This window comes from Phocoena sinus, chromosome 11 (genome assembly GCF_008692025.1).
Source record: "Phocoena sinus isolate mPhoSin1 chromosome 11, mPhoSin1.pri, whole genome shotgun sequence".
Lineage (NCBI taxonomy): Eukaryota > Metazoa > Chordata > Mammalia > Artiodactyla > Phocoenidae > Phocoena > Phocoena sinus.
The window spans coordinates 64,975,139-64,995,479 of NC_045773.1; the positions used below are offsets into that span (position 1 = coordinate 64,975,139).

General features: G+C 52.8%; 1 protein-coding gene across 9 annotated transcripts in view; it reads left to right on the top strand.

Annotated features, from left to right (window-relative positions):
- The window catches only part of ANKS1A (ankyrin repeat and sterile alpha motif domain containing 1A), a 190,953-nt gene that overhangs the window by 149,977 nt on the left and 20,635 nt on the right, over positions 1-20,341 (top strand). For all 9 annotated transcript variants that reach the window (XM_032647518.1, XM_032647519.1, XM_032647520.1 and 6 more), the window contains 2 exons: positions 9,474-9,540; positions 14,758-14,864. In XM_032647518.1, the coding sequence (XP_032503409.1) occupies positions 9,474-9,540; positions 14,758-14,864 (174 nt within the window). The remainder of the gene's footprint in view (positions 1-9,473; positions 9,541-14,757; positions 14,865-20,341) is intronic.

Consider the following 20,341-nt stretch of genomic DNA (forward strand, 5'->3'; position numbering starts at 1 on the left):
TTCTGATATTTAGTTTCCTCTTCTTTAAAGTGGGAGGAACTTTTTTTTTTTTAATTTATCTTTGGCTGCATCGGGTCTTCGTTGCTGTGTGCGGGCTTTCTCTAGTTGCCACGAGCAAGGGGCTACTCTTTGTTGCGGTGCGCTGGCTTCTCTTGTTGTGGAGCATGGGCTCTAGGCGTGCGAGCTTCAGTAGTTGCGGCACATGGGCTCAGTAGTTGTGGCTCGTGGGCTCTAGAGTACAGGCTCAGTAGTTGTGGCACATGGGCTTAGTTGCTCCACAGTATGTGGGGTCGTCCCCGACCAGGGCTCAAACCTGTGTGCCCTGCATTGGCACGCAGATTCTTAACCACTGCGCCACCAGGGAGGTCCCCCCTGCCCCCCCAGCTGGTTGTGAGGATGAACTGAATCGCCGGGAGGGCACTCAGGGGGTACTCAGTGCACGGCACCTGACTGAGAGAATTTCGCCCTGGAACCTGTCCACCCTGGAAGGCTGGAGTCTTAACAGTGTTGATCCCAAGTACTTTCCAAGGAGAAGGGTACCTTGCTGTGAGCACCTGTACTTGATTTTCAGGAAAGATGACCTCCTGAAGTAGGAAAGGGATAATTTTTTTTTTATTTGGCTGCGTCGGGTCTTAGTTGCAGCACACGGGATCTTCGTTGCGGCATGCAGGGTCTTTTGTGGCGGCACACAGGCTTCTCTCTAGTGGGCTTCTCTCTAGTCGCGGCGCATGGGCTCCAGGGCGTGTGAGCTCTGTAGCTGCAGCACGCAGGTTCTCTCTTTGAGGCACGCGGGCTTAGTTGCCCTGCGGCATGTGGGATTTTAGTTCCCCGACCAGGGGTTGAACCGGAGTCCCCTGCATTGCAAGACGGATTCCTAACCACTGGACCACCAGGGAAGTCCCAAGGGATAATTGAATAAGCTCTTGGCATGGTCCACACACCTTTCCCTTGCAGTATTCTGAGGGTGGATTTGATCCCATTTTATTGATTTCAGGCTGTAGAGCAGGGGTCCCCAACCCCTGGGCCATGGCCTGTTAGGAACCGGGCCGCACAGCAGGAGGTAAGCCGTGGTGAGTGAGTGAAGCTTCATCTGCTTCTCCCCCATCGCTCCCATTACTGCCTGACCCCCCCACCCCTCCCCACCCCCAGTCTGTGGAAAAATTCTTTTCCACAAAACCAGTCCCTGGTGCCAAAAAGGTTGGGGACCGTGCTGTAGAGGATACAAATGTATCCTACTAGCCAGATGTCCTAATGTGCTCCTTGTCATGCTAAAGCAACTCACAGAGGGATCAGTGTCCTTTGAGTCTGATTATATGAACCAGTTTCCCAGGGCCTGTGCATCCCTGGGAACACTTTGATAATTGAGTTTTCAGACTGTCAAGACTGGGGTTAGCCTGGGTTCCAGAATAGAGAAGGCCACACCACAGAGGAGCGGGGCTGAGAGCCCTTAACCCTGAAAGCTTAGTGACTCAGAATAATGGTGAAGTCAGCTTTCCCACATTCCTTTCTCTTTGTTTCCTTTGCGTATTGGGCATGTCTCTGCTTATTAGCATGTTGAGCAGAGTTCATTACAAATGATGAAGCTCAAACCAGTATTGATCTTACCATTTATTATTCTCTAAAGGATTTGATCCTAAAAGAGATTTTTGTCCCAGTATTTTATTCTGAAAAACTTCTAATGTACAGAAAACTTGAAAGAGACTTTTGAATAGTGAGCGAATGCCTATATATTCACTACCTAGAGCCTAGATTCTACGTTTAGATTTTGCTGTACTTTATCTCATATCTATCCATCCTATCAAAATATAAAATAAAATCCATTTTATATTTTGATGCATTTCAAAATAACTTGCAAACATCAGTACATTTCATCGCTAAACATTTTAACATGTATGTCATTACTTAGAGTTTGGTATTTGTTTATAGTTTTGGGGGTGGGGATTTATACAAATAAAATGCATAAATCTTGAGTCTACCATTCCCTGAGTTTTGATAAGTGCATACGTTTGTGTGACCCAAATTCCTGTCAAGATGCAGGAATATTACTATCACCACAGGAAGTTCCCTCAAGTCCCTTCCCAGTCAATCTTTACCCCTCCCCACCCCCCAGCAACTACTCTTCTGACATTTTCCCAATCCTGGATATTAGTTCTGCCTATTCTAGACCTTTATATAAACTAGAGCACGTACTGGAATCAGTGCAGTGTGTGCTCTTTTGTGTAAGGCTTATCTGAAAGATGTTAACTAGTACTTTAAAATGAATTTGGGGGACTCTATCAACTTCATCTATCCAACTTCTTCCTATTTCACAAGTTCAGAGATACTTAGGAGTGGCAGGCTGCAGGAAGTCTCTGCGCATCTGATGGTTACTGGTAGTGTATTTGTATCAAGCATATATAATTTTTTTTAACATCTTAAGTATATATAATTTGGTACTCAAAATTCTACATTTGTGTCCCCTGATATTACAAGGCAAGTGTTCCCCTGCAGAATCTGAGGAGCCAGTGGATATAGGACCCCTTTCTTTCTCTGGCCACACTGCTGAGGAAATCAATTCTGAGTGGGCGCTTAGGGTGTTTTCCTTGGGCTACTTTAATCCAGAGCCATACTAACAGTGCAGCACACTGTAGTGAAATTCAGGCTGTGGAAGAACAGGACCAACAAGGGAAGGTTACTTGGAAATTGTTGGTGGTGAAAGCAAAATTGAAGAAGGACCAAGAGGCAGGTTCCCCAGCGTTTGAGAGAACTGCAGCCTTTCTGAGTGGCTTCCTCCGCATTCCTACCCTCCTCACCCGAATAAGCCTGCTCCTGGACAGAAAGTACATTGCGTAAATTGGACTAGAACCCAAATACATAATCCTCATTAATCTTTTAGAGTCTTGTCCCACTTATTAAAGCCAGTACTTGGCAAATAACCTAGAGTTACGTGGCAGCAATAATAAGTTAATTGAAATCTAGGTCTCCCAACTGTTTTTCTTCTTTCAGCAGTTTCTTGGGGCTTTGAGTTAAAGAGTGCTTGTATAGTAGGCTGTTCTAGAATGAGAAGGTCACTTGGCAGATCTCGTCTACTTTCTGCCAAGTGGCAGGTCTGGGGCACAAGCATCTGTCAAGGAAAGGGCCAGCAGGTAGTTGTGGGGTGTGTGATGCTTTGGGGAGCAACGCCGGTATCAGCCACTCAAGAGGTATGGAAACGATAAAAATGAGGAGGGAGAAGGGGAGTTAGAGACTTAGACTGAGGTCACGGGCTTCCAATCTCGGCCAGCGTAGCCTGGGGCAAGCACACCTCGGGCTTTCATTTGAGCCTGTGTCAGAGACAGAAGGACAGAGACTTTTGAAACAAAACAGCTCTGTGGTCTTCCAGTCTCTTAGGAAAAGGGGGATTGAGAAGGAAGGTGACAGCATAAAGGGGATTCAAATGGGGATACAACAATAAATATGGTAAAGATCCAAGGTCCCCCCCCCAGCCCCATGAGACTGAGACTAACCTTGCTCTGTGGAAAAGAAGTGATTCATTGTTAGTGGAGCTGCCTCGGAAGGGACAGCCCTGAGCCCGCTGGCAGATCTGTATTCATCCCCTGCTGTCTTCTTCCGTCCCCCCACCCCGTCCCTCTCCTATAAATGCAGTTGACAAGGTTAGAAAATCAGGACAAATAATTTACTTCAATCCATCTTTGTCTTTCCCCAGGCCTTGTGCAACTCAGTATGTGGGGAGAGGGAACAAATAACTCAGACCCTGGTCGGTGACCCTTTTTCAAATGTGGGGAATCAAAGCCCACTCTAGGCTGAGGAGTGCCTGTCGGCCGCTGAGCCGCAGAAGATAGAGATGGTGATGAATTCTTATGTGCTCGCTGGGCCTGGGAGGCAGCGTCAGCAGCGTCAGGGTGCCTTGCACAGCCAAGGGGCCACCTCCAGTGTCGTCGGTCACCTGAGGGCAGGGGCTCGGGGCCTCTGGGGAGGTCGAGGAGGCGAGGGCTCGGCCTGTGCTCCTGGGAATGGGGGGTGCTGTCCAAGCCGGGCTGTCTGGCCCCCGGGTGGGGGGGGTCGGGGGAAAGGGTCTGCCTCCCTGGTCCCCGCCAGAGGGCAGGCTCGGCTCCCCCCACTGAGAGCAGTGCCATCAGCTGGCTGCTGGGCGTCTAGCTGTGGGGTAGTGCTTCAGCATCCTCACCTGAAAAATGAGATGACACGTTTTCTTGGCAGTGAGTCGAGGCTCTGAGGGACTGTTGAGAGAAAGGGCCAGCTGGTAGTCGTGGGGTGTGAGGTCACTGTGCCAGCAACCCAGGGAGGTAGGAAAAAGATAAAAATGAGGAGGGAAGGGGAGTTAGAGAATCCATACTGGGGTTGAGAGTGTTGGCTACCTTTCCCCTCTTACTGTATCAGTGAGGTGACTAGCCTGGCCTGGGCATTTAACAAATGGTAACTTGTTTGTTACCCGGCCCCTCCACGTGCCAGCTCTGTGCAAGTCACCATGTGGCCTCTTAAAGAAACAGTATGAAACAGGGATCTTACCTTTATTGGTCCTATAGTATCTCTGGGACACACCATAAAACAGCTAATTGGGAAGTTACAGTGCAAGCACAGTAAAGTATTAATTGTTGGGGGTAGAGAAGGAGAGATAGACGGTGTCTCCAGCCCTGGTGGTACAGGCCCAACGGGACTGGTGTGTTTTCCATCTGGTGGCAGGGTCCTCGGGGGCTAATAGCTCCGCAGGCAGCAAAAGGGGGTGGGGGAGAGTGTCTGACGTCAGGCACCAAATTCAGTTGCCAATCAATTCCAGAAACATCTCCCTTCAGGTTCCCATTTGCCCCAAAAGAAGGTTGGAGAAAGGCAATCTCTTTCCCTTTCTCCTCTCAGGCCTCAGCTTATAACCAGACTGATTCCTGTTCCCCTGATGTTTTTGCAGTGAGAGCCCCTGAAAATGCCCATTGCTTCTCACTCGTACCACCTCCTAGGAGGGAGGCTCCCCACGGGCCTCAGAGCCATGTTGCACCGAGGCTGTGGTTCTCCTTGGACCGCCTTTATCCAGCGCACTTCCTGGGGCACAGAAGACCCATCAGAACCTAGGGAGGTATTTCTCCGCGCAGCAGCTGTCTTCTCCCCCCTGCCCCCGTGACTCCCAGTGTCCATGGAAAAGCCTAGTATGATCTGAGTTGCTCCTGGCAGCCAGGTTATGGTGACCGGAGTGGAGCCTCTCTGGATATAGAATGTCACTTCCCGTTGCCAGCCTGTGGGCATCCGGGATCCTGTGTTCCTAACAAGCAGATGGGAGAGGGCCTTAGTGGCAGGATTCCTAGTGTTTGGTTTTGGTTCTGTTTTTAGCCATACAGGGAACACATTTTATATAGCCCTGGTAGGGGGGAAAAAAAAAGTCTGAATGGAATAATTCTGAATACTTGCTGAAAATGGAATATTTCCAAGCATTTTTTGAATAGATAGTCCATTATGGTGATAACTTTCAGGCTTTACTTTACTAAACACAAATGTGAGCTGAGCTCTCTATAGAGTTCATGTGAAGCACAGTATTTTTTTTTTTAAAGATTTTTTGATGTGGACCATTTTTTAAAGTCTTTATTGAATTTGCCACAATACTGCTTCTGTTCTGTGCTGTTTTGGTTATTTGGCCCCGAGGCATGCAGGACCCCAGCTCACCTACCAGGATCCAACCCGCACCCCCTGCATTGGAAGGCAAAGTCTCAACCACTGGACCGTCAGGGAAGTCCTGAAGTACAGTATTAAAGCATGGCCATTTCCCATCTCTCTCCAAAAATGTCATGGATCCCAAACAATAGAAGAAGAAGAGAATGTTGAACTGTTCCCTTCTGCTACATTCCACCTGCATCTTCCCCTGACATTCCCCTGAGATGCAGAATGTTTCTGGGAAAGCAGCCTAATCAAATTGTTTTTTAACTCAAGCCTAAATGGTTAAACTACACGAAGTGTGTAGATCAGAACGGTATCTGTCTCCTATGACCGCTCCTCTGTGTCTAGACTGAAATGACCATATTCCCCCTTCGCTGGTTCTGGGCCCCCGGGGTGTGGCAGGGGGAGGTGATGAGGTCCCGCTCCTCCCTGTGTCCACGGACTGGCTGAGGGGCTGGGTGGGGACCTGCCAGTCTCTGCCCGCGCAGGCCCGCTTCACTGCCACTTCCCTCCTAGCCCTGTGCTTCCACCAAGGCTGGAAGGGGTCCCGGGTTGCAAGCTGTTGGAGAGCTCTCAGTTCCTCTATAAACTAGAATCTTCTCAGCTGGACTTGGCTACTGCCGTTCACAGAAAACAAAACACACTTTCTAGTTTGGATGACATTGGTTCTGAGAGTTCCCCGGCTAGCAGTTCCCAGCTGGCCTGCAGGCTGAAGCACCCAGGGGGCTGTGGAAGCTGAGCTTTTCACCTGAGGGTGACCCCTGGGGCAAGCAGGAGGGAACGGAGCAGAGAAGCCGCAGCAGCAGAGGAGCAGCAGCGTGTCCACCTCTGCTCACTCTGACTTCCAAAGGTCGTTTGGCAAAATGTCATGGGTTGAGCAGCCAGGAGATACTGATTGGACAGGCCAGCCAGGGCTTTGGGTGTTAGGTGATTATGATGATAATGAAATATATAATGTAGGGCTTGACTTTATTTCAAAAGACATCTTGGAGTCACCTTCCATTTCAGTTTTTCCCACCCTGACACTCTGTGTGGCCTTGGGAAAACAGCTTTTCATTGTTGGCTCTAAGTAAATGTAAACTGCTCTTGGTCTGTCTGTCTGTCAGTTGCCTCTTTTACCATGAGCCAGGCCCAGGGGGAAGAATGGCAGATAAAACATGCTTGATTCCATCTGTCCTGGTGCTTGCAGTGGTGATTCTCCCACATTTACCCACTTTGGCCTGGAGGAGGCATCCAAAGGCTGGTAGAGCCATTCCAGGGATAAGGACCCAACCCCCCATGTAAGAAAACGTTTCCTCACCTTAAGCACCCTACTTTTCTCCTGTAAATGCAGAAAAGAAAAAGAAGGCACACAGATACCTGTGGAGTGCCTGCTAGTTGCCCAGCTTTGAGGCTTCTGAAATCTGAATGTAATGACTGATGTGTCATTTAATGCCAGGTTGGGCCTTGCAGCCTGGTGGTGGGGGAGAGTTTATCTGGAAGGTAAGAGCTGTCTTCACATATCCCTAAACCTTTCCTGTGGAAGAGGAGATGAAGTTAGAAAAAATGTTTAAATCTGTAGAAAGACAAACGTTATAACTTGGCGCTTTATGCAAATAGGGTGAACTGACTGGGAGAGTTAGCAAGTGCCCCATCTCTGGAAGGTCTTTAGCAGAATTGGACATGGCGTGGGAGTTGGGATTATATGACCTGTGAGGTCCCTGCTGCTAACTCAAGATTCTGTGCCTGGAAGGACTCTCAAGAGATCACTAGGATATCTTAAAGATATCCTTGCACCTGGGTTCAAAGATGTATGTGAAACAGTATTCATTGTAGCACTGTTTAGAATGAGAAAAGATTGGAAACTCCACACATGCCTGTCCAAAGACTGGTTCAATAAATTATCATATAGCCTTACACAGGATGACTATACCTCATCCATTAAAAAAAAAAAATGTTATGAACTGTGGCAAGACCTCCAAGATGCATTATTAAGTGGAAAAACCAAGATGCAGAACAGCATATCAGTATGTGGGGTGGTGGAATACATTCATATATTTGCTTAATTGCAAATAGATCTGAGGGATACTTGAGAAACTGGTTATACTGGTTGCCTCCAGAGAGAAGAACTATAGGCAGCTGGGAGACGGGAGTAGGAAGGAGACTTTTCTCTGAATAACCTTTTGCCTGTTTTGAGTTTTGAATCGTGTGGATGTATTGTCAAAAAATAAATATAAGTAAAAATATGTTTTAAAACTTTAAAAATAAGTTTTACTAGGTCGGAGCACTGTGGACAACAGGGGGAGTGGGAAGCAAGCTAACCTTTTATTGAGCATCTACTGTGAGCCAGGTCTTCGGCCAGATGCCTATGTACATGATACTTTTAATCCACACAGTCCTTTATGGGAGGCAGTATCCACCCCCGATTTTATGGATACAGCACTGCGGCGTTGCGGGGGTGGGGGGGAAGTACCCTCCTGGCTGGCTGGGTCGTTGCCGTGTTGCACCTGAAATGGGCAGGGCCAGAGAAAGGGATGCTCTGGGGAGGGCTGGAGGGAGGGAGGCCTTTTCTTTAAGGGGCACTGCAGACCTGCTGAGGCACTGCCTGCTTCTGATGCCGGCCTCTGGGCTGCCGGCCGATAAGTCGAGGCACACCCTCCGTTTGCTGCACGGCTCAGATGTATTGTTTCCTTTGCTTTTGCTGAGCTCAGGGATGGAGTTCGCAGTGTGCATTGACAAGCAGTTAGGTGACTGCTAGAGGAAAAGACCTTCCTGTGCTCCCGGCTGCCAGGGGAGAGGTGGTGCTTACCCTGTGTTGTTCTGCCGGGTGTCAAATGTGCTGCCTTTGCCTGCCAGCTGGAGGCTGGCTGGAGAGCTGTTATTTTTCTGACTGTCAGACCTGAGGCTCCTTACTTTCGCTTAGAGGAAGAAACATCCAAGCCCTGGTACAAAAGGTCCTCTTTTCCTTTCTTTGGAAAAAGAGCAGTGAATGAGCTCATTATCACTGCAACCCAATTGGCATTGGGGGGGAGGCTCCTCCTCGCTGTCTGGGCCTGCCCCTAGCCAGGTTTCCAGGAGCAGGGGGCTTAGATCTGGCCCAGGGTGACCAAAGCCAGATGGCTGGGACAGGTGGTCCATACAGGGGGCAATGCTGGAGACATTTGGATGCTTTGAGACCAGCTCTCTCTGCTGTGGTCCAGAGGAAGGACAAGTATCTGCACCTCTTCTCCCCTGAATGCAGAGCTGCATCCAGGACTGACGGCCTCCAGGGATCAAATGATCCTCCATTCAGCGTTATGTGTCCATTCAGGTGCTCTAGAAAATGCCTCCACCCCTCAGAGCTGGCAGTCATGCAATAGCAATTATCTGTTGAACGCTTATGAATTGCCAGGCACTGCTCTAGGCGCTGGGGGTATAGCATGGAACAAAGCTGGCAAAGCCTCTGCCCTCATGGAATTTAGATTCTAGCATGAGCAGTGAAGGGTGCCAGCACTGGCCTGCTCTTGCACCCTCTGCCCAGTTTACGCTGGGTCTGGAAGAGCTGGAGGGTGGGGGGACTGACATATAAATTGCCTTGGAAGGGAGGCTCTTGGGCGTTTCCAGCAGCTGAGCTCCGATTGTTACCCGCTCACTCCCTTCAGAGCTCATCTTTAGACCCTACAGGGCTGTGGCCAGAGAAAAGCCTTTCTTGATCTGAGCACCGTGAGCTCTGAAACCTTGCAGGTTGGTGCTGGACCTTGGAATCGTCTGGAAGAGACTCGGAGGCCTACCCTGGTGTGTGCGCTGACGGTGAGCTGGCGATGTTTGACTCGAGCCTGACAGCCTTTCCTTTTTGTTCCTCTTTTCTTCCATCTCAGATTGAGAAGATCATGAGCTCTATTGGAGAAGGGATCGACTTTTCTCAGGAACAACAGAAGATCTCAGGTATGGTACCAAGCAGCCGTTTTCCCCATGGAGCACCACCCTCTGGGTCCCTTCTAGCTCAGGTTTTTCTCTGACGCAGAAGACAGACATTTGGGGGGTGAGAGAAGTCAGCCTCATACCACGTCACTCTCTTACAATTTGGAATCTCATGTGTCCACACAGCCCATCTAGCTCTTACTTTAGGAGCCATGACTCCTTTTACATAGTGGAGGGGAAAACATACAAATTGAATTTTAGGCTGTCTATTAGGAAGCCCTTTTATAAAAAGTGAACGATTGTCACTTATTCATCATTGTTTTCATAAATGTAGGCTTTCTCTGATTGGCTTAATGTGGAGTGCTCCTCGTGTTGGTCTCCCAGCTTCCCAGGCGGCTCTGGCACTACCTCTTCATGGGCACGTGGCTTTCGTTCACCTGATCTGTGGCAGCGGCAGAGCGCTGGGTTGGACTGTTTAGCCTGCATCGCCTGGAAGGGTTGGCTCTGCTGTTTCCTCCTTGTGTCTGTTTCTCCACTTTTCCATTTACTTAGACACTCATCATTCTTACTTCAGATCACTGTTACTTGGGGTATTCTTTTCATCTCAAAGCCCTACAGGTGAGGCCTGCCTCCATTTCCTTTCCTTGAAACAAAGGAACTAGGGAGGCCATACCTGAGCTGTTTTTCTTGGTAATAGAATTATGGTTGTGTTACTTGCTCAGGTGAGGTGACATCTTAAAGGTGCATCCCAGAGCACCTGTTGCACCCCCTCCCCCAAGCATCTGAAGACAGAACTGCCACCAGTGCATCTGGGCTGAAAGCAGCTTGGGACCCTGGCCACTTCCCCTTATTGGGGAAGTGCCTCTCTGCCCTGAAGGGGTGGCTTCCTTGTTCACTTAGGAGGCTCCATCCAGGATTGACCTGTAAGCCCTGAGTGACACCTCTAGTTCCTCCATGGGCCTCTGGCCCTGGCAGGAAGTCTGAGGGATGGGGGCAAGTATGCACGTCAGGGATAAAGTTGCTGCTGAGGCCATGGGGCTTGTGGAGAGAGCATGGGCTCTGGAGCCGCAGCCCTGGTTCAAATCCTGATTCTAGATACCTATGTGTCCAGGGCGAGTCGCTTACTCCCTCCGAGCCCGCAGTTTCCCATCTGCAACATTTGGATATAGTACTTCTCTCTTATGTTTGTTAAGAATGAGTAATATATACAAACACTTGAGCTAAAGAGGTACTCAGTAAATAGTAGTTATGCTCATTTTTCTCCAGGAAATGATTACTTTCTCATATCGACAAACCTGGAGAGGAGGGGCGTCTGCCCCCCTGCCTTGTCTCCCTCCACACTTTTTCCCACTGCGGTCCTGGAGACACCCTCCCTTCAGCCCTGTTTCCCTGGGCTCTAGCAGAGAGGGTCCGGTTGGGTTGGGTTCATCTTTGCCAGTCTTGGATTATGCTGAGGGTCTGCACAAGTGGCTCTTCTGGCTAAGAGTTTGTGGCTCTCTTTCCAGGCACTTGCCTACACGCAGTCTGGGGAGCTTTCCTTCTGTCCTGGTTTGCAGGCTTTTACCAAGAGCATGTGTTTGTTGGGAATAGATGTTCGGGACCGAGACAAACACTGTTGCCATGTGCTTTAGGGGCAGCAGGTATGGGTCTGATGCAGTCAGCTTTTTTGAGGCTGCTTTCTGCTGCCCTGTACCCCTCTGCATCTGAGGAGCCTATATCAGTTGCATGTGCTTGAGAGATTGGGGCAGAATCAGGCCATTACCTCCTGGCTTTGATAAAACAGGAGATGTGGCAGCCCTTCTGGAAAACACTCTTCTGGAAGAGCCCTTCCTTGGAGCTGGTGACACTGAGCCCTTTCCTTGCCCTGTGGGCCCCACTTTCCAATCCTCGCCCCCCACGAACTTATGTGAATGGCAGGAGCTGGTCCAGCTCCCCCCCTAGGTTTCGGGATCCCAACACACAGTTTTGTTTCAGCAGCATTGAGTTGAGCCATCCTCCATACCCCAGCTTAGGAAAGTCGAGGGCGGGCACGGGAAGGTGGCCATGAGCAGAGGGTGCGTCCACCCGTGCTGCGGAGTCCCAGCTCGCAGTATCCGCGTGGCGGCCAGGCTGTGAAGGATGGAGAGCGTGGGCTCAGGCCTGCCTGTGACCTCTGTCTTCTGTCTGATGGGTCAGGAGGGGGCTCTCCCCAGGACCTCGGGGAACACCAGCCTTCCACTCAGACCAGAGCAGATTTCTTGTTTATTCTGAATGATCATTGTCAGAGTTCATGTTGTCCTTGGGCTTCTGGATCTAGGTGAAGAGACCTGGGCTGTGGGGTTGCCATCCTGGGAGGAGGAGCAGGCGTGCCAGCCAGCAGCCCTTAACTAAGCATGGGATTGCCTGGTGTGACTGGTTTTGCAGAGGGTTGTGTCCTGAAGTGCCCCAATATGGCACTTGAATCTCACTCCTCTTTTGGGCTGTGGGCCTCCGAGTGGCCAGCTCTGGAGCTGGTTACCCGTATCCTCAACAAGCATGTTTTACAACTCATCCCACTGTGGAGTCCAGGGAGGGCGAGCCTTCCGCCTGGCCTGGGCCACTCTGGCTGCTGTCATCAAAGACCTGTTCTGTCTAGCCAGCAGAAGAGAACGCTTGATTTTCTCTTGCTGAAGCCAGCCGTTTAGCTGTTGAGTAGCTGTTAAATGCAGGCTCCTCTAGGGGCCTGATCTCCCAGCACACAGAGCCCCTTCTTCACCAGGGCCACCAACAGCCTGTTGGGATGCAGGTGCCTCCCAGCACGTTTACAGGGTGACACGTGGTCCCTGGGTTTGTGTCTCTGTACATGTTACCGTTTTTGTCTCCTCAGCTGTACTGGGGGTTTGGTCCTCGTTTCCCCTTGTCCTTGGTACCTCTCCTCCCATGTCCTCCTCCGCCAGAGAGTGAATGGCCTGCCCTGGGCCTGGCACTTCTCTGCTGGGCTCTGACGGCCTGGAGAGAAGTCTCTTCCCAAGTTGTTTGGTGCGCTCATCTGAGGACTATCAGTTATAACGTCCTTATTTTGTCATCTGTTTTTGTGATACTGTGCGGCTTATCTGCCTGGCAGAGGCACAATCATTCCTGAAGTGGGGGCGGGGGTCACTTAACCCTTGGGCTGTGCCCTCAGGACAGTGTCCCTCCTCTGTCCCCTCTCTGGCTGTCCTAGAAACTATTGGCCAAAACTACAGAACTGTTCCTTCTCTATTCTCCCTGATAAGCTGTTTCCAGCCCCTGGAGCTGGGGGTAAAGTTTGGCCATCTCTGCCTTTTGTACGCGTGTGTATTAGGCAACAGCAGATATTGGAAAATCTGTCCTTTTGCTCCGATGCTGGTGCTGCTGTCTCCTTCTCCCTCGGTGGCAGAAGCAGCAGCTTCTGCTGCGATGTCCGATCCCTGATGTATTTTCCTGAGTGTGGAAGGGAGGAGGGTGGGCAGGGGAGGAGGGGGGGAGGGCCAGACGTTATGAGAGCGAGCAAGGACTGTGGAGCCGGCAGCAGGCAGCGTGAGAGCCCAGGAGCCTTTAGACAAAGCATTCTGCTGCGGTTCTGGACGCGCACACATCCACCAGCAGCAGGCCGGACCATGGCTGCCCAGCCGGGGGATTACGAGCAGGAATGAATCAGCAGCCGGGGGACACTTGACATCAAGGGCATACAAGAGCCCGCCACTTAGGTTCCTGGAACAGACGGCCCCACTCCAGGGCAGGGGAGCTCAAGCAGCCCCCAGACTCAGCATCTCGCAGTGCTGCTGCAGTGTGCATTGGGACCCTGACCACCATCTGTTCAGCAGAGGACAGAGGAGAGGGGGACCCTGGGACAGTGGGTCACCAGGGTCTCCTAGACAACCAAGCCACTTGGCCTTGGCCTGCCCCGAGGGGCAGAAAGTGCTGGGAACAGCATAATGACTTTCACCGTGTCAAGAGTTCTCCGGAGGTGATGTTTTTATAGTTGGTTCTTCTTTTTCCTTCCTTGCACCTCTTCTTCCCTTTTTCCTTTTTTCTTCTTTTATCTGTTCTTGCCCACGAGAACTGGAGAAGTAGGTGGGGTTAAGGCGTTCAGCTCAGAACATCCAAGGTCTGCCCGGAAGGGCTGAACTTTTTTCCTCCCTGCACCAGCATGCTCCCCTGTCCTACCTGAGGAGCGGAGCAAATGCATCTCCTCCCCTCCCTGCTCATCCTCAGAGGAGGACAGCAAGCTCCGGAGACCCTGGGAAGACAGTTGCTGTCTTTATCACTCAGCCAAAGAGAGAGCAGCGCAGAATGGGAATAGACTTGAGCCACCACAGCTCAGCTGACGGAGGACCGCTTCCTTTCTCTCCCCTTTATTGGGCTGGGCTTTGTCTTCTTTAGCCAAGAACTGGATCTGCCCGCCTGCTTTCCAGCCGAGCAGGCAGGCCAGTCACGGGAGCAGCCAGCCACCGTCGGAAGAGGACGATGAACGCCCAGCCCCCGCCACACAGCCCCGCCCGGGAAGGCGGCCCCGCGGACAGCGGCCTGGCCGGGGAGACGCCCCGCTCGCCGGCAGCCGGAGTCTAGCTGGGGACCCGGCTCCCGGCCGGAGCTCCGGCCCATGCGCGCGCGCGCGCACCCGCCCGCACGCACCACCCCGACTTGAGCCTCTGAGCACGAAGTGCCGGTGGCCATGGTTTGCTTGTTCCGGGACTGCTGGGGAAAGACAAGTAAAAGTCTCCTTTCTCCCCGTGCCGGGTTCCTGCTGCTTGTGTTGCATGCGCTGGCTCCCCGTGACCGTGAACGGAGTCCTCGCTGTGGTCGCTGTGTCTGTGTCCCTCCACTGCATGAAGAGGCGCGCTCGCCCCTGACTGGCCTGTGCTGCAAGGTCGTGGGACTTGTCCCTCGTCCCCGGCCCCTTCTGGTGCCCGTGGGGACAGACTTTCTGAAATACCTCCGAGGAGGCGGACGAACGCCGACCCGGAGAGCGTTGGGGCTTGGCTCCCCTGGTCCCCGGGCAGCGGCCGTGCAGGTGCTGCGAGGCCCCGGAGCAGCAGGACCCAGGGGGGTGCGTGAGTGGGCCGTGGCCGCCCGGTGCCCTTGGTGCACCCACTGAGGAGGGGCCGCAGGGCCACCACTCTCCCTCCTCTAGTACGGAGTGTGGCTGCTTTATGGTAATGACTATGATGTGGCAGTGCCATCTGTCTTCCTCTGAGTGCCGCTGCTACCGCCTCAATGGTTTTTCCCTTTTCAAGCGTCTGCCGATTCCTCTCTCGTCAGGTTCGCGGCCGCCGGAGCAGAGCGTCGGGGAGTGGCTGGAGGCCGTGGGGCTGCAGCAGTATGAGAGCAGGCTGCTTCTCAATGGCTTTGACGATGTCCGCTTCCTGGTGAGTGTTCAGGCCCCCGGGGGAGACGCTCCCTGCTGCCCAGGCCGTGCTAGAGTTGGAAACTGTACGTAGATCTTTGTCTCGGGGAAGAGGGGGCTGCATGGCTTAAACCCGGGGCGCTCAACTGAGTGTCGCCTGCTTCCTCAGCTCCGCTCCGGACACGGCCCTGTGGGGAGAGCTCTTTGCAAGTTTGCGTCCAAGAAGGCGTGTCTCTGATGCACCCATTGGCCCCATCCCCGCTCTCTTTCAGACACCAGGCAGTGGGTGGCTCCGAGAATTGAGGTGCACGGGACAGCCGGGTCCCCCTGGCGACTCCCCTTCCTATCTCAGCCGGACACCAGAAGTTCCCTTTGTTCCCCGAAACTATGCCGTGGAGCCCATAGTCACTGAAGCCGGGAGCCTGGTCTCCCTCAGGAAGGCTGAGTGTCTGGCAGGGCCGCCTCAGAGGTGGCCCAGACGAGAGGCTGAGCTGGGGGTGGGAAGGATTGCTTCCTTTTCTGAGCTATAACTTTGCGCGCTCTTCTTGCAGAGCACAACGTCTCAGAGAAAAAGGAAAAAACCCAATGTCTTTTCTCAGGCTCCCTGTGGAGTAGGGGCCTGGCTGGGACCCTGGGCTCTGGATCCAGTGCCCCCTGTGTCAGTCCAGCAAGCAGCTCAGGGTGGGCTGTCCGTGACCATCCCTCTCCTGGAAGCCCTCCCGAGATGTCCTCATGGGTCGGGTCCGGGCTTTGGCTCCGGCTCCCAGGCAGCCCCGGCTGCCCCAGGGCAGGTGTTGAGTGCAGTGGTGACGACAGAGCTGACACATCTTGTTAGTGCTCTGTGTGCGGGCAGTTGTGGGCCAGTGGTTTGCATGTATCCCCTCATTGACTCTCCCAGTAGCCCTGAGATGTGTGCTCCTATCAACATCTCCGTTTTCCAGATGCAGAGCAGTGGAGTGTCTCACTCACACCCACAGCTCTGGGAATTGGTGGGGTAGGAACGTGTGCCTGGCACCTGGGTCCGGGGGTCCTGCTCTAACCACCGTTCTGCACGGCCACTTTCTTACTCGAGGATGAGGGGAGTGGGAATGGAACCGTTCATATGCTTTAAGTCGCCCTGCTGCACGTGTTATGTCAGGAGCTGGTTTGAGGCTCCTCCTTGATTCCTGGCGGGCCTATCCCCCACTCTGACAATTCCCAGAACGCAGTCCCGAGTGGATGCTGAGTTGCCTTCAATCCCTGAAGCAGATTTCTGACCCCCCAGCTCCCTCGCTGCCATGGTTGAGGGGCGGTGGTCGGTCAGCCCAGAGCTCCCCCGCCCTCTCCTGTCCAGAGTGGGTCTCTGTGGGCTTCTCACCAACAAGGTGCCATTGGGTGCCTCCTGAGTAGAGGGCCACCCAGGGAGCTGGCCTGGGGATCCCAGGGGGACCCTGACTGGGACCGCTCACTTCACCTGGGCCGTCTCCATCCTCAGGGCAGACAGCAAAGGCTGCTGCAAACCACCTTTCCAGAACCAGCTTCGGGCCAGTTATTTTTCAGCTTTTAAAAATCTTAGGTTTTAAAATAACAATTTTTTTTAAGTTGAACTGAGTATATTTATAGTTGTTATAAACTAATCCCTGACTCACCATGTTCTATGGGGAAGACTGACAAACCCAAGGTGGAGGTGGGGGTTCAGCCAGTGAGTGAGGACACTTGGCCCTTGGTGCTGGTGTTGAGGGGCCTTCCCTCTCCTAGCGCTGGCCATCAGATGGGCAAGGGAGGGTGGCCGTGGATGTCACAGAGTGTCCCCTCCCTATGCTTAGGAATCTTAGGGGCTGAGCTCTTGACTTCTCACCCCTCCTTCTGCTAGTTTGGAAAGGCTAAGGTTCCTAAGCCTTGAATATCAAGACTCCTTTAAAAGTGCTTCCCTGTCACCCCTGTGCTCAGATCGGAAAGTAGCTGGGCGGGCCCTGGACCAAACATCCATGCAGGATGCAGGGCCTCTGTTAGAACGCGTCTGTTTCTATTTGGGAAGAGCACTCATTGAGGGAGGCCAGCAGCTCAGTTCTTCCAGGGCCTTCCAGGCCTCTCCTGCTGCTCTGGGTGCGAGCTGTTCCTCTCTCTCCTCTCGGTTCTGGAGGGGCAGCTGGCAGGCAGAGTCCATGCAGGAAGGAATGCTGACTACACCACAGCCTAGCCTGTCCCTTCTCAGACCTCGAGTGGCCTGAGTAGCCATGCAAAGTATCCTGGGTAATTGCATGTAAGTTGCCAGATGGACTGCAAGGCTAATTAAGTTTTAGCAACCAGAAAAAACAGGAAGAAAACACACAAGAAGGGAGCATTTTTGTTTAGAAACATTCCCTCCTTGCGTATGGTATAACTTACATCATGTTAGCTGTGGTATTATCCCCGTGTGGTTTGGTTTCCAATAGGCTGTAAATGTTTCCCTTAGTTTTGAAATACCCTGGAGACTCTTCTACAAGATGCACAAGTGGCTCCCAGGAAGCCATCCAGACTCTAGATGTAGTAGGAACATCTGGAAACTGATGGCTGCTATGGAATCTCCCTGTGGCGGGCTCCTCCGAGCTGTTGTGGGAGGAGTATAGGGCATTTGAGGGGGGTTGCGCAGCTCCCTCTCAACGTGGAAGGGACTTTAACATCGTGTGGTCTCATCATCCCCTCTGTGCCCGAATCCCCTCCAGATGAGCTCTGCCGTGATGTTTTCCCAGTAACAGGCTTCTCCACCTTACAAAGGTATAGCCCATTCACTCTCTGCATTGCTTGGGCTGGTTTAGAGCATTCTTTATATTGAGCCAAAATCTGTTTCCTTGTGGTTTCTGTCCATTGAACCAGGTTTACCTTTTGGGGCCACACAGAACACACTTAAGCCCATTAGAAAATTGAAGACCTCTGTCACGGCCTCCTGGGTCCTGTCTTGTCTAAGCTCAACACCCTCTTTCTCTTGGCTCTTCCTCCTGTGATGTGATGACTGAGCTGGACCAGCAAGGATTGCACCTGGAACTTTCTTCACACCCTGTTGTCTGCAGGCAGAAAGGGCCTCTGATTTGCACGGGGCAGGGGCAGGGCAGCATGGTCTGCCAGGTATTCGCTCCCAAGGCTGATGGGACTGACCCCAGACCCTGGGAGAAGGGACGGGGAATCAGGCTCACACATCTGCCGGCAGCTCACCACACTGGCTCGTGCGTCAGAGCCAGTTCCATTTTTTTCACCACAAATCTTGTGCACAGGAAATGGGCTTTCTCTGGAAAAGGGAGGAAATGCAGTTAATCAGCGCGGAAGGAAGGTGATTTGTGGTTGGCAGGTTTTCAGCTCACGCGTGCTGGTGCAGGTCTCTGTACCTGGGACTTGGCCTGCCCTCCCTTTACGGAAGTGTTCATTGAGTAAATGGCGGTGCTTCTCACGCTGGGGTATGATGTGGACATTTAAAAAGTTTTTTAAGACTGTCTGGGGCTTCCCTGGTGGCGCAGTAGTTGAGAGTCCGCCTGCCGATGTGGGGGACGCGGGTTCATGCCCCGGTCTGGGAAGATCCCACATGCCGCGGAGCGGCTGGGCCCGTGAGCCATGGCCGCTGAGCCTGCGCGTCCGGAGCCTGTGCTCCGCAACGGGAGAGGCCACAACAGTGAGAGGCCCGCGTACCGGAAAAAAAAAAAAAAAAAAAAAAAAAAAAAAAAAAAAAAAAAAAAAAAAAAGACTGTCTGATGTGGAGAAACATTCACCTTGGAGTGTTGAGTGAAGAAATTGAGACACAAAAATCCATGTGCAACATGACCTTAATTTTCAAAAAAGCAAACATCTAGAGGTGCAGGGAGTGAGCCAAAATGTTTTCCACAGTCAGTTATCTCGGGGATTATGGGTGGCTTCATTTTCTTTTTTTTTGGAGTGAAATAGATTTTCTGCTATTTTCTGCTAAAATCATTAAGAAATGATTTCCATTCATTTCTTACAATGAATGGATCTGAAATCAGAAAAGCAGATAATGTAGGAGCCTTAAGGAACTTGACAGATGAGCTGGGAGAAGGTAGCACACAGCGCGATAGTAACAACAGAGCGGCCGAGTGTTAAGTGCTGCCGCAGGGAGGAGGCCCTGCGCTTACCCAGGGTTCACCGCCTGCCGGGCACTGAGCTGGCGCCCAGCCCTGGGGCGGTTGTCCATCAAGTCGCAGATGGGGCCACTGGGGCCCAGAGGGTGGAGGCACTGCCAGGAAGTGGCAGAACTGGGAAGCTAGCCCAGATCTGTCCAACTTTGAACCCCTGGGTTCTACTTGCTGTCCTGAGGGTTTTGTAGAGGCCTGCAGGTCTTGGAAAGACTCCAGGGAGAGGCCCACACTGTCTGTGGTGAGGGGAATCTGGCTCGAGGTGCAGAGAAGGGCAGGGCCCTGACTGGGCAGCAGAGGTGGGCTGGGCCTGACTGCGAGGAGCCTCGAAAGCACGCTCTGGGGGAGCCCCAAGGTCTCTGAGCCCTGGGCCTGGGAGGCAGGGTCCTGTGGCTGTGCCCTCCCCAGGCAGAGCTTCCCGGGAGTCATGGTGCCCCTTAACAGCAGGGTGGAGTGGAGAGCAGGCACGTGGGAGGTGGTCGAGGCTGGGTGTTGGACAAATTGAAAGCGGAAATGAGTCTGGCAGCGGGTTCGGGATGGGCTGGAAACAGAGACTGAGCCGGCAAGCCCGCTGCCTCTTAGGGGCAGCGTCAGGGAGGCCTCGTGCTCCTCCCGTCCATTTATTTCTTCACAGGCTTCTGCCACATGCAGGCAGCCTCCCCCTGTTTTCCTGTCTGTTTCTGAGACTGTGCCAGCTGGTCCCACGAGTGGGAGAGGGATGGCAGGTGAAAAGGACCGAGCCCTGCAAGAGCTAAAGGCGTAAGCTCGGCAAGGAGGTCCTTCTTTATTGGCTTCCCTGAAGCTTTCCAGCCAGGTCCCCAGACCCCCGAGCTTCCCTTCCTGCTCCTGTTCCCCAGATTAGCCGCACTCTTCAGCCCCGGAAGCCGGCCTCATGTGTGCAGCCGGCTGTGCCCTTGGGTTCCCGCCCTGGCTCCCCACGGCACCTCCTCACCGCAACCCTCCGATGTCCCTCCCTTTGTCTTCTTTCCTCCCCGTCTTCAAGGGGCCGCTGCGGGCACTGCTGTCAGGTTGCCTCCCCGCCTCGACTTCTCTGCACCAACTCTGGCCCATCTCTGCAGAGCACTCTGGGAGCTGACTGCTCAGTGGGGTGTGGGTGTGGTAGGGGTTCCTGGGCCCCAGCGTGTAGCAGGGCCTGAGAGGGAGAGCTCCCTCAGCCGGGTCATTGGAGGGGCGGTGGAGCTAAGGCTTTGAGAGGAATGTTCTTAGACAAGTGTGGATCCTGCCTCCCGGACTAAATTCTGTGGTCACTTAAGAACTTAGCTCCGCAGTGTCCCAGGAGTTGAGGTGGTTCCTCGTCTCTGCTGGGCCCTTGAACCTTGAGACGAGAGCCAGGCTCCCTTTGGACCCCTTTCCGGGCGCGTGTGCTCTCTTGCTCTCCCTG